This window comes from Leuciscus leuciscus, assembly GCF_965113295.1.
Source record: "Leuciscus leuciscus genome assembly, chromosome: 17".
Lineage (NCBI taxonomy): Eukaryota > Metazoa > Chordata > Actinopteri > Cypriniformes > Leuciscidae > Leuciscus > Leuciscus leuciscus.
The window spans coordinates 6,967,090-6,983,967 of record NC_138741.1 but is presented as its reverse complement, the minus strand read 5'-3'; the positions used below and the strand labels follow the sequence as shown (position 1 = coordinate 6,983,967).

At 37.2% G+C, this 16,878-nt stretch overlaps 2 protein-coding genes across 5 annotated transcripts in view; both read right to left on the bottom strand.

The window, feature by feature from the left end:
• msh4 (mutS homolog 4) overlaps nt 1-5,986 on the bottom strand; it is a 41,085-nt gene extending 35,099 nt beyond the window's left edge. Inside the window, exons 1-3 of the mRNA XM_082143747.1 lie at nt 4,939-5,986; nt 4,134-4,225; nt 3,845-3,930 (exon numbers count right to left, since the gene is read on the bottom strand). Of these exons, the coding sequence (XP_081999873.1) occupies nt 3,845-3,930; nt 4,134-4,206 (159 nt within the window). The 5' untranslated portion in view covers nt 4,207-4,225; nt 4,939-5,986. The remainder of the gene's footprint in view (nt 1-3,844; nt 3,931-4,133; nt 4,226-4,938) is intronic.
• Nucleotides 5,987-7,438: 1,452 nt separating this feature from the next.
• Nucleotides 7,439-16,874, bottom strand: amy2al1 (amylase alpha 2A-like 1). Of its 4 annotated transcripts, XM_082143926.1 has the most exons (12): nt 15,454-15,585; nt 15,006-15,079; nt 14,751-14,923; nt 14,460-14,606; nt 12,475-12,672; nt 11,311-11,541; nt 11,105-11,238; nt 9,329-9,451; nt 9,149-9,248; nt 8,456-8,577; nt 8,246-8,371; nt 7,439-7,672 (listed from the first exon to the last, which is right to left on the bottom strand). In XM_082143926.1, the coding sequence occupies exons 2-12, from the start codon at nt 15,025-15,027 to the stop codon at nt 7,483-7,485; spliced, it is 1,566 nt and encodes a 521-aa protein (XP_082000052.1). In that variant the 5' UTR covers nt 15,028-15,079; nt 15,454-15,585; the 3' UTR covers nt 7,439-7,482. The 4 variants fall into 4 exon arrangements, with proteins under 4 accessions (XP_082000052.1, XP_082000054.1, XP_082000051.1 ...); XM_082143928.1 differs by lacking the exons at nt 15,006-15,079; nt 15,454-15,585 and adding an exon at nt 16,754-16,874; XM_082143925.1 differs by lacking the exon at nt 15,006-15,079 and having other exon boundaries at nt 15,454-16,488.
• Between the last annotated feature and the right edge of the window lie 4 nt (nt 16,875-16,878).

The window sequence follows — 16,878 nt, the reverse complement described above, 5'->3', positions numbered from 1 at the left end:
ATTTTCAACATCAACATTTTAATATAATTATAGTCAAATGTGTTTTTTTGAGGAGCTGGGGTAGTGCACTATAGGCCCCTGTGGCGCGGCCTAAGCTTTTGTCCTTAATGGCATTTTTTACTTACATTACTTTTACTTTTATACTTTAAGTAGTTTTGAAACCAGAACTTTTATACTTTTACTTGAGTAAAAAGCTTGAGTTGATACTTCAACTTCTACAGAAGTCTTTTTAAACCCTAGTATCTATACTTCTACTTGAGTAATGAATGTGAATACTTTTGACACCTCTGTTTTTTAATAACAAAGATAGAGTAACGACAAAGATTTGCCACTTTGGTCTAAATGTCTGCTATTCTTTTTTCTTTTATATTTTAATACCTTGTGCGGCTTTGTTTTTAAAATAGGGAATTTAGTTTGGCTGTAATGCTCAGTCACTTGCAAAATAGTCAAACCAACATAAAAAGAATAGTGATAAAATCGGGATTTTCCAGAAAGAAATCATTATATGTTTTGCCATATTGCTCAACCCTAATCAAGGGACTTTAGGCCGCTGTACGTGAGCTGTATCGTTCAGTTTCGTTCCACCAAGTGGGGCACTAATTTTTCTTTTGCTCAATATGTTCAACGTTAATAAAAGATATCCAAGCAAAAAGTTCTCCATGCATTATCCTGCAGTTAATGAGAAATTGTAATTTATTGGCGCACTATATTGATTGCGTATTGAGACGTCTAAAACGGTTGAGCTCGATTTTCAACCAATCAGCATCGAAAATGTAAGTAGGTCACAGCCGAAATCAAGCCAATATCACTACGCACATATGTAAACAGAGGAGGACGTAAGCAGCGCATCTTCATCTGATAGCGGCGATCAAGCTCGATTAACACCCGTAAAGTGTATTCTTCATGTCGGAAAAGATGGTGGGAAAGGTCCGCAGCCCTTTACTGAAGTCCGATGGGAAAAAATCAAGCAATGTGCGTAGGAATGGCTCAAAACGTCGGACACTACGGAGCTAACGTTAGCTATTGCTAATAAACATGTTGCCCTCCTGGACAAACTGGTCTCTGATGTCCCAACAACTACGGGTTTCACCCGGCCTGATATCGGCGTTTTATAGGCTAGACAAAAAAACCCGCTTGACTTGTGTGTATGTGCGTGATGGGTAGGTTTAGGGGTCGGGTTAGTGTGTGTATGTGAGAGAGAGAGAGAGAGAGAGAGAGAGAGAGAGAGAGAGAGAGAGAGAGGGGTAGGTTTAGGGATCGGGTTAGTGTGTGTATGTGTGTGAGAGAGAGAGAGAGAGAGAGAGAGAGAGAGAGAGAGAGAGAGAGAGAGAGAGAGAGAGAGAGAGAGATGGGTAGGTTTAGGGGTCGGGTTAGTGTGTGTGTGTGTGTGTGTGTGAGAGAGAGAGAGATGGATAGGTTTAGGGGTCAGGTTAGTGTGTGAGTGTGTGTGAGGAGAGAGAGATAGGCTGCTGTCAGTAGCCTAAAAGAGGCCTAGAAATAGGGTTTCGTTCCACATATTTAATATCAGAAATATATAGAGATTCCTTAGGAAAAAGTTCTCCACACACAATCTTGCAGTTTTTGAGAAAAATTATGCTAAAGGTGCCCATTTTGAAAAAAAGGTACAAAATAAAATTTTGAAATTTTAAACCAGTTTGAAATGTGTGATATACCTGAAGTTGCTATCTAGGGACAGTAAACATGATAAGATTATCAAGAAAACTTCTACTGTAACATTAACATCCCAATTACTTCTCATTATGTTGTTCCAATTCAAAGGTAATATTTGAGGTAAAATCTGAATAACAAATAGAATTAAGCCAAAATATAATAACCGAGCTGCCAACTCTCACGCATTCACCGTGAGACTCACGCAATTGACAATTTTCACACGCTCTCACGCCACACATCCATTCTCAGGAAAGCCATTTATTGACCATAATATAGACACGTTAGTTGGCTAGAAAAAGAGCTATAGAGAGTATTTTGCTAAATATGTGTACTATATTACATATTTATTATATTTGTACTTATATCATTAAATAAAGTTGTTATTATAATAAAAAACACATTATATTTAATTTGAGTTATTTTTAACCTTAAATAATACTACCAGCTGATAGGGCTGTCTGTGTGTAGCCTATTTTTCTTGAGAAAAATGAACGCCTATCTTGTGTACCTAATATTTATCCAAATGAGTCAACATTAAATCAAATCACAAGAATTGAATTGAAATCTCTTTAAGAAATTTGTAAAAAAAAAAAAAAAAAAAAAAAAACTTAGCTTACCAGAAATTGTACCATATAAACATTGTAACATGTTGTCAAAATTCAGTTTAGCCTAGTTACTAAAATGTTTTGACAATCACCAAGTTAAACTCAAAAGTGTACAAAGAAAAACACTTTTAAAAATAACACATTTAATGGTGAATTGTTAATTTGCGTTAGCCTCATAGCATAATTGCCTAAGTCATTTTTTGTTTTTCCTTGTTTTCCAAAGACATTGAAATATGACTCAGGCAATTATGCTATGAGGCTAACGATACACGAGCAGTAACTGCACTACATGTACATATTCACAGGAATGATTATTGTAAACAAGATTTAATTTGGATTTATTTATTTACCTACCCATCTCTCTCACACACACACACTAAGGGTGTACTCACACTAGGCACGGTTGCCATGAACCGGGCCCGAGTACGATTGTCCCCCCTCCCCACTCCCCCTCTGGCCTGCACTCACATAGGGTTTCAGCATTCGTGCCGGAGCACGCTTACTTCATTATGGTGCGACGGTTTCGGGATAAACAGGAAGAGCGGCGCTCTCACTGAACACAATGGAGTCCAGCACGGTTAGCGCTCACACTGCATGCGAACCGCGCCCGAGTCCAACTGAACCGTGCTCTGGCCCACCTCTTCCAAGCGGGCCAGGGCCGGCTAATCGAGCCGCGCCCGGGCACGGTTCGGAGCACTCACACTAGTCAAACGAACCGCGCTTTGGTGGTCAAACGCACTCGGGCACGGTTCAAACTGGCTAGTGTGAGTACACCCTAACCCAACCCCTAAACCTACCCATCTCTCTCACACACACACACACACACACTAACCCGACCCCTAAACCTACCCATCTCTCTCTCTCTCTCTCTCTCTCTCACACTCACACACACACACTAACCCAACCCCTAAACCTACTCATCTCTCTCTCTCTCTCACACACACACACACACACACACTAACCCGACCCCTAAACCTACCCATCTCTCTCTCTCTCTCACACTCACACTCACCCGACCCCTTAACCTACCCATCACGCACATACACACAAGTCAAGCGTTTTTTTTTGTCTAGCCTATAAAACGCCGATATCAGGCCGGGTGAAACCCGTAGTTGTTGGGACATCAGAGACCAGTTTGTCCAGGAGGGCAACATGTTTATTAGCAATAGCTAACGTTAGCACCGTAGTGTCCGACGTTTTAATACGCAGTCAATATAGTGCGCCAATAAATTACAATTTCTCATTAACTGCAGGATAATGCGTGGAGAACTTTTTGCTTGGATACCATTTATTAACGTTGAACATATTGAGCAAAAGAAAAATTAGTGCCCCACTTGGTGGAACGAAACCCTATTTCTAGGCCTCTTTTAGGCTACTGACAGCGGCCTACTTTGCTATAATCTACCATTTAGAGTTGATTTGCTGTTACGCCATCTAGTGGTTAAATGCAGGTATTGTAACATTCGCCAGGGCATCAAATTCAACTCCTTTATGGCAAAATATAATTCGTTCACACAAATAGTTAAACCCCGAAATGGATTTGTTAGAAAAAAGTAAAGTATTCTCACCGCTCGGCTGTTACTGTAACCACCAGATGAACCCACAGAAGAGCTGATCCTGTCTGCTCTTCTTCTCATATTCAGCTGCCATTGAGCTAAGGAGAAAGATGATTAAATTATTAATTTAATATTTATATTTTTTATGTTGTCTCCATATGTTCCCTCCAACATTATTGGCGGTCATTTCATGTTTATTGTATATTTATATATTCATGGTGAAAATTTGTTGTTGCACTCCTTTATTGGAGACACAAAAAGATTGTGATATTGCAAGTCAGTGTGGGTAAAACTACAGTACCTGGAGTGCTGCTACTCGGCCCGGGCTCAGCGCTCGAACCCGGTGTCACCTCTTCACTGATGCTGAAGAACATCTGGCTTGCTTTCACAGGCCTTTATAAAACGAAAAAACAATTACTGTGAAAATAAACCAAATTAACCTAGCTCTATTAGGTATAACAGTTATAACCTAATGCTAAATATAATATTTAAATTATAACAGAAAAAGTAAAGACACTATAGCACCTAACCCTTGTTGTAAGCCTAAACTTTATATAAATTGTAAACTTGAATCTGATTGAAATCTTGCTCATCGTACAAGTAGGCTATAATACACGATTTGCTTGAGTATTTTACACACTTTTCACTGAGGGGTAATGATCTTCTGGAACTACTTTACTATAAAATCTACCATTTAGAGTTGACCTTGACTTGCTGTTGCGCCATCTAGTGGTTAAATGTATGTACTGTTAAGGTACTGTAACATTCGCCATATTATGGCATCAAATTCGACTCCTTTATGGTCAAATATAATTAGTTTACAAAAATAGTTCAACATTGAGTACAATAACGAAGCTTTTGCTTATGTTTTCTGTAGTGCTAAAGTTTCATTAAGGTAATGTCCTCCTGACCTGAAGTGAATTTGTTAAAAAGTAAAGGATTCTCACCACTCGGCTGTAACCGCCTGGTCTGCGTTTACCAAGAGTAAACTTTCCAAAATGTATTTTGTGATATTCCTACTTGTGTATACTATTAACTATAAACTTATTTAACCATTCTTTACACATTTGAGTATATTATATAGTGTAAAAATACATTTTACTCACCTCCAGAAGCAAACAGATTAACGGTTACCTCGTTTTATATTTTCGCGCCTCAACTAGCCGCGGGATCGTCACGTGAGGGTCTGAGGAAAAAAAAGTCACGTGACTTGCGTAATCGTGAAAAGCGTCTTAATTATCATGTTAATTATCATTTTTACTCGTCTTATATTTTGGCGATGGAGAAACATAAATCGCGTTACTGCCCAAAGTGTTATTAAACTTCCAAAGGCTATGATTTCATTAAATAAATTTGTGCGATTCACGTTTCAAAGCCTGAACTGAATTATTTGACCCATATTATTAAGTATAGATCTGGGGCCGTATTCACAAAGAATTTTAAGGCTAAAAGTAGCTCCTAACTGGCGAATTTAGGAGCAACTCCTAAAAATAATGGGCGTGTCACTCGTAACTTTAGGACTCCTATTTTTTTTGACTAAGAGTAATTCACGAAGCATTTTAGCCCTAAAAGTAGCACCTAAGCCTGGGACAGCTTAAAAGAAGTCGAGAGGACTCCTAACTCACTAAGACCTATTCACAAACCGCTTTTTGTAGCATTTCACGTTGCGATGTTTTGAAATGCGTATGCGGCGGCTACAGGAGCTTCCCATCGCGAGGGAACAATTTTGCATTGGATGCAATAACGCCACCAACAACAACCAAACCTAGGCTACTCATTGCATGTAAACTAATTGTAACGTTTCATTGTGAATCAAATTAAAATGTTCTTCTCTTTGCAAACGTAGGCAGAGGCATATAGTGACAGATTAATTCAATAATGTTGCAAAGATATTGCATCAATCCATATGTTTCATTAGGCTACTATATATTTGTTTTGCCTTACTCTTTATTCATTTAGGCTATTTATTCAGTTATTCATCATCTTCCGTCCTTCGCACTACTTGTGTAGCGCACGCATTCTCAGACCTGTCACCTGTCACTCATCATCGTAGGGGAGCTGTTTGGAATCATTCCCGCGTTACAATCATCAGCCAATCAAGGTGGTCACTTCAGTCAAGCTCGTGCATGAGTAATGACGTCATCCATAGCAACGAAGACTCTCTCTTACGGTACGTTCACACGGGGCGTCAGCGTCAACGCTTGACGGAAGGCGTGGCTGAAGTTTGGCACTGACGCCATGGTCATAGCAGCGTCAGCCAATGAAATTTAAAATGTATCCTCAGTTTGCTGCTCTTGAACAGGATGAACGTGATTGGCTGCCGCCTGCCTACTGTATTTGCATAGAGCGATCCTATTGGCTGACGCTTCCGTCTGCGGCGCTTCACTGGCGTTGCTCGCGGCAGAAGTTGAAAAATTCTCAACTTCTGCCGCGAGCAACGCCAGTGAAGCGCCGCCGACGGATCCACAATTCTTTTCGGCAACGCTTGACGTCACCCATTCAAAGTCAATGGGAAGCGTTGACGCTCACGCCCCGTGTGAACGTACCGTTAGTTTAGGAGTTTTCATTTTTCTTTACTAAGAGTAGGTCTGAAAGGCGTTGTGAATAACTTTTAAGAGAAAACTCCTAGCTAAAATCTTTTAGTGCGATTTAGGAGTACTCCTAGTGGTAAGATAAAATGCTTTGTGAATACGGCCCCTGACTAGTATCCGTGTTACTATAGTTAACAAAAACTAAAACCATAAATAAATGTATTACTTGAAATAAATGTTAACAAAATTTGTTAACAATTTTTTTTTTATAAAATGTATGACAAAATAAAATGTAAAAAACTTTCCTTATTTTCATTCAGATGAAATTAACCAGTTACTTAGTTTCACTAACCTGATGTAGGCTACTAAACTAAAACTGAAATAAGAACTGTACAGACATTAAATGCAATGAAAGCAGAAAATATGAAAATCAAATTGAATTCAAAATATATCAACAAAATCTGTAATAGTATCACAGTGATACTAAAATTACACTAGTAAGGCAAAATCAGTTTATTACAGTGTGATATATATATATATATATATATATATATATATATATATATATATATATATATATACACACACACACACACACACACATTTTTGTGTGTATTTGACCGGTTAAGAGCAACAAGCCACAAAAAAGAAATCAATTTGGCACTTGTGAGCTGTTTGAGAGGCAGTGTTGTGTGCGCACTTTGGATGTGATAACACGGGAATGAAAATTATGGACCTTCCCACACCGAAATTCAGAAAACCTTTCTTATGATTTGCATATAGGCCTATATAATGCAGAAATAGTTTGTTGCGCCCCTAAAGTTTCTAAATCCTCCTAAATTTTTCATTCAATTGGTTATTTCAGATGTTATCTCATCCAAAGACTGTGGAGTTCACAGTCAAGGAGGAACACCTACAAGCAACAGTACAGTGACTTGTTAACTGTGTTAAGGAGATACAAATTTGGATGCTTGTTCAGTGAATCAGAAGAATGTAGTTCTGTGGTCTAGAAGTTCATCTTTTTCATGATATGATTTATCATGTGATTGTAAACAAAAGCTCTTCCACCACACTGTTGATTTAAGTGATCCTGCTTTATTATAATTATCCTCAGTGAATCTACAGTTTCGAGTCAGCATGGAGGGCAATGAATGGATCCTCCTCTGTGTGGATGATGTGGAAAGTGGCACGTCCATCAGAACCCACTGACACCTGTTTCCCTGTGCAACTGTCCCCACTCTTGTCTCCAGAGATGACATCACAGTATGTCCCCACGGGCAGGCCAGTGTGCAGCGTCACGTTCAGTTCCCTGGGGCATTAATCAAATCCAGTTAGACACCATGAATCAAAATTGACAATTGTTATTCTTTTATGCACTTTTAGAAAGAAAGGTTCAGTGGGGTTCTATAGAGAACCCCGGGGTTCTTGACTCCATCTAAAAACCATTAATGCCAAAAAGGTTCTATATAAAGATAAATGTCTTAACTGTGATAAAGTATGTTCACTAATTGTTTAATTGATAAAATGTAATTAAAAATATAGCTGCAAGCAGCAATTCATTCCTCAGTCACATCCCACAATTTTTTCAATCTCCATAAGGGCTCCGTACATCTCTTCTCTAATGATGCGTTAACTGGCTTGCAATAGCACAGCCAATAGCAAACCACAACCATCCAATCAATTCCTGTTGGACAAAATCAAGTCCCGCCCTAATATTGCCCTTGTTCGAGCCGTTTCACTCTGATATACGTCACAATAGGGAAGAAAAGACTATCACAACCCCCTTTCCATGCCAACTTGGAGTAATCATGTGCTAAATTTGTATTATTATTACACATTTAACATGTTAACTATTCTTGGGTAGGTGTTGCAAGTTTCTCACCAATCATCATTGTTGATGACAATGAATCCCCTGCTGCCGCGGCTGAAGGCGATCTGATTATTACCATTGTCCCACCAGTTGGAGAGAGGCTGGCCATTGACCACATTGCGAAAAATCACCATATTCCTGGTGTGGGGAATAAAGTAAGAGAATTGCAGGGATTTGACATTGAAATCAGGAAAATGTGTCCAGAAAAACTAAAACACCCACCTGATTTGACGCCATCTGTGCTCACATATCCACTTGTCCCCACATGTGGAGTCTGGGTTGATGGGTACTGCCTTAGTGGATCCATTGGCATTGCTTGGAGGGCCCATCCAGTCATTCTGATCCTGTGTTTTATTTCACAAGAACATTATTTGTTCAGGTTTTTACTTGTGTGGTATGAAATAATCTATTGGGTTTTTACGGGGCTAAAGGCACCATTTTAGGAAAATGCTTCTCTCTACGATTATTGTGCTTTTAGCCCCAACCAGGGATGCTTCAAATACCATACGTTTACATATTCTTCAGTTTTTGAAAAACTGTTGATTTATTCCCTTGAACAAAACAAAACCATTACCATGACATTTGTCTTAAAATGCATTCACTTATTTTAATGATTATCATTTGCTAAAGCTATAACATTTTGAAAATCATTAAATATTAGATCAACATAGCACAGAATCTATTTTGCATTGCTGCCCGCAATTGCTTCATGGATCAGCCAAATTTCCACCTGCATGGATATATTTAGGAAAATGCTGTAGTGAGATTTTGTGCCATTTAGTGATTATGGGGATTTACCCTATAGTGCGCCATTAGCCATATTGTAAGCTATTCATTAATGTAATGTGAAGCACATGGGTTTCATCAACTATAAGACTTTTACGTAATCATTATTTTTTAAGTGTGAGCATTCACCTTTCCATTCACCAGATGTCGATCCCAAAGGTAACTAGACATGATTCTGGTGACACCGTATGGGTGAGCCAACATGAGCCCTGAAGCAATCTTATAAAGCCTGCAAAATACACAATATAAGACATACCACTCATAGTAGGATTAGTCGGAGTTCTTGGAAAATATTTCAAAACATTTCACCTAGAGTCCCAAAATGTCAGAACAGAAGCTCCACCAGCGCCGTGGCCTCTTTGATTATCATGATTGTCCACAAACACCAAGGCTTTATCAGAGGGCATGAAACCCCAGCCCTCTCCCCAGCTCCTAAGACAAAACACTGTTTACAACTCCATCAATAACTCTTACAAGCCAAAAGATTGTGGAGCATGGTTATACCCAGCTAACAGGGAATTTTCTCAGAACTTTGTCTAACAAGTTATGGACAAATGTTCTTCCAGTAGCGTTAACAGAATGTTGGTTTGAAGTTATCGGGTCTTTTATAATGTTCTCAAAATATTATCACAAAACATTTATACATCATTCATGAAATGTTTTTTTCTGAAACGTTTTAGTTGGACATTTGTAGAACATTTTTTAAATGCTACTACTCGTTTCAGAATGAACATTCCCATAATGTTTGCAAAATGTTCTTAGAACATGTTTTTGTTTGCTGGGTAGGCGCAAGTGACATTTTCCTGACACATCACTACTTATGGTCTACTACAGTAATATGGTAAATATTGCTAAATAAACCCATACACGGTAATTAGGACCATGTAAGGAATTGTAGATTTGCTTAATGCTCAATTGGCTAATAAATGTTCTGGAGACCATTAAATAGATTTTTTAAAAACTGTCAGTCTAGCAACAAGTCAAACAATGAAACAGTATGACGATATATTAGTAGTAATCTGCGATCCAGATTAGTTTTTCCATGAACTATGAGGCTATTTTTTTAGCAGTTGACTCAACAGTTGTTAAGTGGCCCCAAATAACTATTATCACTTGCGCTGGTATGAAAAGAGACAAAATTAAATGAAGACTTATTAATGTTATGATTGAGAGACATTAAAAAAGCACCGGTAAGTTGCCATGAACAACAGTGAAATATACTAAAATAAATATATATATAGACCCTTTCCAAAAAAATTTTATATCATGGAAAAGTTTATTTATTTCCATAATTCCATTCAAAACATTAAACTTCCATAGATTATAGATTCAGGGCCCACAACTTAAACGATTTCAAGTATTTAGTTGTTTTTTTTGTACATAATTTGGGCTTCCAGCTCATAAAAGCCACGAAAACAGGATTTCAAAAAATTTGAATATTACATGAAATCACACAGTAATTACACAGTGATACCATGGTCATTGAACCAGGTTTTGGTTCTTTTGGCAGTGTGGGCAGGGGCCAATCCTGCTGGAAAATGAAGGAAGCATGAAGTGCTCTGAAAATGTCCTGGTAGACGGCTGCGTTGACTCTGGACTTAATAAAGCACAGTGGACCAAAGTCCTCTTTTCTGATGAGAGCAAATTTTGCATCTCATTTGGAAACCAAGGTCCCAGAGTCTGGAGGAAGAATGGAGAGGCACACAATCCAAGATGCTTGAAGTCCAATGTGAAGTTTCCACAGTCTGTGTTGGTTTGGGGAGCCATGTCATCGGCTGGTGTTGGTCCACTGTGCTGTCCACTCAACGCAGCCGTCCTGTTTTCGTGGGTTTTATGAGCTAGAAGCCCAAATTATGTACAAATAAACAACTAAATACTTGAAATCGTTTAAGTTGTGGGTCCTGAATCTATAATCTATGGAAGTTTAACGTTTTGAATGGAATTATGGAAATAAATAAACTTTTCCATGATATTCAAATTTTTTGGAAAGGGTCTGTATATATATGAGCACTCAATGCTGTGATTGACCAATCAGAAACAAATTTTCCAGATAGCATTGTAATAATAGAGGTTACTATTGCATACTTGAGATAGCTTAGCTTTTCTTTGTTCCATTTACGAATGACTGTTCCCAGTTTTGCACTGTGCTTGAACTCCGTCACTCTTCCGAGTTCAAAATATTCACTGGCATTAATGGACTCCCCACCAAGGTCGATAACCTGAAGAAAAAAAATGTGTTAATGGTTTAACAACCATTTTAAGTAACTCTGGTCTTGAAGAGATGGTGATACCTCTTGATAAATAAAGGGCTTGGTGCCAGGTAAAAACCAAGTGGTATTCAGGCTCTTGAGTCTGCCGAAGACGTTACTAAGGTCGCCAGGCCACATGTGCTTACAAGCATCTACTCTGAATCCAGCTACACCCATGTCGATCAGTTTGTTCATGTATTCAGCCACTTTTCCTCTAACATAGTCCTTCTCCAGGGCCAAATCCAGGAGACTCACCAAGCGACAATCTCTAACCTGTCAACACAAAATTAACAAGTCAAGCACTACAGGAAAAAAACAGTCTGCATGTTGAACTGGTAGCAGGAGAATTGAAATCAGGGTTGTATAGCGCACACAACTATGAAGCACACTGTGACTAGTTGCAGATGCAAGTGTTACTATGGATTGAAGTTTGTGTGTGAACAAATCTGAGGATTGTAATTTAAGTCAGGGATGATAATGAACCTTTAAATGAAAAGCATGCACCAACACAACAGAAAACTATGAGTCTTTAAATATGGCTTATATAAATAAACTTGCCTTGCCTTGCCAGTGGGAATTTATTTTTATTTTTTTATAGAAAGATTAAAAATACGGCAAAATATTTAAACAGGATGATAGCGGGATGGCAAGGTAAAATACGGGACAATCCCGGGAAAACCGGGAGGGTTGACAGGTATGCAACTCACTTGTAGCCCACAGGTTTTTTTGTTTGTTTAAATGTTCAAATATCAAATGAAAGAAATGTTTTAAGTCGCAATGAAGTAGCACCAGATCTTTCTTCCGTATTGTGACGTACATCCGAGTGAAACAACGTATTGTAAAAGAAAACAATTTAGGGCAGGAGCTTGGTTCTATCTCTGTTGGTAGTTGATTGGATTGAGGCAAATCTGAATGTAAGCTTGGAAGTAAAGGAAGGGGTTTACGCCAACAAAATGGCTGAAGAAGTCCAGCATGTCACCAGAGAAATGTATGTCATTTCACTGGAAGATCAAGTTTTGACATTGTAATTTAAAAGTTCAAAGAGGTCAAAATAACTATGAAAAAAATTTCATCCACAAATTATTCATTTACAATAAGATTAATAACATGCATTTAGACAATAAACAGGGGTGAATTTTCATATCTTGTTGACTTCATCGACTCATTTAAGCAGAAGGTAATTTTAAGGTTGTTCTTTTTTTTTACCTGGAAAACATCGTTGTAGTTTTCAATCTCTTCTTTGGCAGTTGTACACTTCTTATCATTGAAGTCCCATGATGAGTATGGGACAGAGGGGAAGTCCTCCTTGTTGGCGTTGAAGTATGATCCACAGCTGGAGTGATTGCCCTCTCCACCAGAGGCTCCACACATGTGATTTATGACTGCATCCACATATATGTACACCTGTTGCAAAGTAAAACACAGGAGATGCCATCTACACTCTGTAAAAGAAAGCAACTACATATTTTCCAGGTTACAAAGGACCTTCTGAGTCACAAATGTGAATTTACATAAAAATCCATGTTAAACTAACAGAATTCCCTCAAATGTTGTCCCAACGAGGCAAACACACTTGTCTGAACAAATCATTTCAAACAATACTGCTGAACTTTTAAGGGTTTGTGAGTATGCATTGAAGCATCAATTAATTTTGCAGCTACTATTAAAGGTTTATTATTTTTCTGACTTGTGTGTAACATTTGTTTTATCACTATTTTTAGCTATTTGTTGTGTTATTGTGATGTTAAGAGAGCTCATCTTTTTACATTTGTTGATTGTCACCGTTCTTGCGGTTTGTGTTAAGGATCCATGTACAAACTTTTAAAACTATATCCCAGATATATTTTAGTAAGGTGTTTGCTCCTTTAGAAGCAAAGATAGCAATGTAAAACACACATAATACATGTCCATAAATCTATGTGGCTACCAAATTAATAGATTTTAAATTGTGTTACTAATTTGAAATTTGTTGGAACAAGAAATCGGTAACACTTACAATAACTAACTTTAACAATGAGGAATACATTTGTTAGAGTATTTAATCATCTTTGTTAATGTTAGTTAATAAACTGTTAGTTAATAATAGCTACAATTAACAGATACAACTTTCGATTTTAGTCATTTGAACACAAATGTTGAAATTAAAATCAATTAAGATTAATAAATGCTTTGGAAGTATTTTGCATGGTTATGTAAAACATTTTTTTTTTAAATGGAACTTTATTTTAAAGTGTTACCAAGAAATATAGTTGCCTTAATTAATTTAATTGGCTAAATGAGTCATTTTACATTTAGTAAACAAACAAATTCAAATTGGCAAAATAAAAGTAGACAATAGTTGAGAGAACCTAAAACTCTGAATGCGTCAGGTTGAGTTCTCTCAACATGTTTTTTTCAGAGCATAATTATTAATTGCCATATAAAGAATAATTATTTTTAGTGTCGTCATTTGGCTCTTTTTGAGGTACGAAATAGTTATCTTTACACTAAAAATAATTGTAATTTTAAAAGGTAAAAGACTAACTGTTAGTTAGTCTAGAAGTAACTGTTGATTAATGAACAGTATATACACGAGAAAAACTGTTATAGATCTAACCAGTAAATTACTGTTAAATGTACTATTTTTGGAAGTAAAAAAGAACAAATAATCTTATAATTAAGAGTGAAAATCCATATACTGACATTCCCAGAATTCTCTGTGTGACACTTCACATTTGATGGTTTTACATTTTAATAATGACAGTTTTTTGTTATAAGTTCCATACATTAGGGTTTTATATTACGTTACATCTTATGTTGTTAAATGAATGTTTATCACATTATTTTACTTTCGTGTGTTACCATGATGGTGTTTTGTACAGTATTGTGTGCATGACACTGTGCACCATCTATATATTAGCATTTACCTCAGGTTGTGGAAAAGCTTATGCTGAACTTTGATTCTTCGTGTGACTTTCTCTTTACCAGAAGCATTATTATGTGGTTGTCAGTATTATGTTAAATGTACAAAATAGATTTTAATAGCAGCGTGGCCTTGCTAGTTCAGCAGAAAAGAGATATTGGATACAGGTTGTTCTGTAAATGTTTACATTGTTACTGTATTTTTCATAATTATTCTGGCAACCACAACAGCCACATTATTTTCTTTATCCAGTAAAAATTAGAGGATTTTTACAGTAGTTTTGCAGTACCCCAACTTTGTTACAGCGTGTGATCATGTCCTTCAGCTCTTCCTCAGTTCCTGATCTGGAGCACAGGTTGTAGCTGATTGGCTGATACCTCTGCCACCAAGGGTGCCAAGGATTGGTCACCACAATGCTCTCACTGGGGGGAGAGATCTGTAAAATCAAAGACAACTGTTTTTGGACATTTTTCTAACCTTTCATAATTCATAACCTTCTGTAAACATCTCCTCTAAAAGCTCAAAGTTCATAACATCACATTGATCATACTGCTCCTTAAAAATAGATTTGTAACCATACCTGAACTCCTCCGTAGCCGTTTGGTGCCAGGTATCTCTCACATTCTTCAGCTATATCTGCCCACCGCCACTCAAACAGATGAACAATGGAGGTCCTATTAGGTTTAGTGTTTGGGTTATGCTGGGCAAGACACAGTCCAACAAGTACAGCTACAATCAGGATCTTCATTGTGCCTTTGTGCAGAAGAAAAAAAGCTCAGGGTGAGTGATCTCAGTGTCATAAACACATCCAATGAATGAGTCCTGAAAAACCTACTGTTCACCAGACTAGTAAACATGTAAAGTGCTGTTGCTTTTGCAGTGTAATCCTTGCTTGCACCGACTCACCATCTAGTGTACAAGAAACCTTCAAATTATAATCCGTTGGTAATAATTAATTTTGTAAATTGAAAAGACAAATGTGTAAATAAATCATCATGTGATACAGTTCGTTTCTCTTACACCATGTTAGAGAAACTAATTATATCACATGATTATTAATGTGTTCTCAACCCTGCTCCTGAAGGACCCCCATCACTGCACATTTTCTTTGTCTCCCTAATCAAACACACCAGCTCATTAGAAGAAACTGGGTGTGTCAGAAAGACGACACTCTCAAATGCAGTGTTGGGGGTCCTAACAGACCAGGGTTGAGAAACACTGCTCTATCACACACACATACAAATACTTCACATGATAAATAATGTCCTTTCTTTGAAACTCACCTGCTGAATAGCATGAAATTGCTATTTGTTCTCCTGTTTTAAATGTCGTTCCAAAGAAACGGCACTTGGCAATATCTGCTTTTGTGTATTTTTGTGTCGCAATATTAGTAGTTCTTGTCCTTGGCTTTTCTGAAATGATGCCAAACTTCATGACAGAACTATAAATCTGTGTGCTGCCAATAGTGGTTTACTGTCTGTCTGTCAGAACTGGTTACTTGTTCAGCAATTAAGTGATTTATTTAATATGATTCATTATGTATTAGATATTTTTTAAATTCATCAATTACCTTTTCACATGACTTTGTCTAGTTTAAAATGATTTGTATGCAATATGTGTATGCAAATGACTAATAGATCTACAATGATCAAAAATCAATCTCAGTCAGAAATGCAGCTTTTTGTCTGTGCCTAATTCACTTCCATTCTAATTCCAATTGTTATGTCTCTTTTGCCATTGCACACACTAGAATTAACATTTCAATTCATATTAATTTTCAACAGAATTATTGATCTGTCTGCATTGACACCATTATATGAAAACTGAACTGAGCTGGACGATGACATCACTGGCTATATAGATAAATCAACTAAATGAATATTTTTTTTTTACAACAAAAATGAATAAACTTACTCAAGCTGTACTATGACACTATTTTCTTCTTGATCTGCTGTACAGCCGAAACAAACTTTGTTGCATTATTTTCCAGTTATCACTGTAAAGCTGCTTTGAAACAATCTGTATTGTAAAAAGCGCTAAATGAATATAGGTGACTTGACTTGACATTAAACCAATGCGATAAATAGCAACATTAAAATTGAAATGTAGCCTAGTCCACCCAAACATGAAAATTCTGTCATCACTTACTCTCCCTCAAGTTGTTACAAACCTCTATGAATTGCTCTCTTCTGCTGAACACAAAAGATATTGTGAAGAATTTTTGTAACCAAACATTTGATGGACCCCATTGACTTCCATAATATTTTTTTTCCTAGCTACCATGGAAGTCAAGGGGACCATCAACTGTTTGGTTCCCAAAATTCTTCAAAATATCTTTTTTTATGCACCAAAGCATAACTATTCATGCTATTGCAAAAACAATATGGACCGTATTTTCAGACAAGTGATCTGCCACTCAGGCCTACATACATCCATTTTACATTTAGCATTGTAGCCTACATTTCAGATTGAATTCAGCCAACTAAATCAGTTCAGAATTTACGTGGTTCTAAATGGTATTTTAAATAATACAATGCTGCTGTCTTTATTTATATATGTAAGTTATATATATATATTAAATACCAACAAACAGACACATTTCTCCAAGTTAATGCGGAATCATCTCCAAGCCCTGTGTTTAGCACGGAGCGCTTAGTTTGTGCGCGACTTCCGTTTCCAGTAATTTCTACGAGCAACAAAACCAGAGG

Coding starts and splice junctions, on each gene's coding strand:
- amy2al1 (XM_082143925.1), bottom strand. CDS start 15,604: ATGAAGTTTGGCATCATTTCAGAAAAGCCAAGGACAAGAACTACTAAT. Junction 12,673..14,459: donor CACGCTGTAACAAAGTTGGG/GTACTGCAAAAC, acceptor ACTTTGCAACAG/GTGTACATATATGTGGATGC. Junction 11,239..11,310: donor AGCCCTTTATTTATCAAGAG/GTATCACCATCT, acceptor TTTTTTCTTCAG/GTTATCGACCTTGGTGGGGA.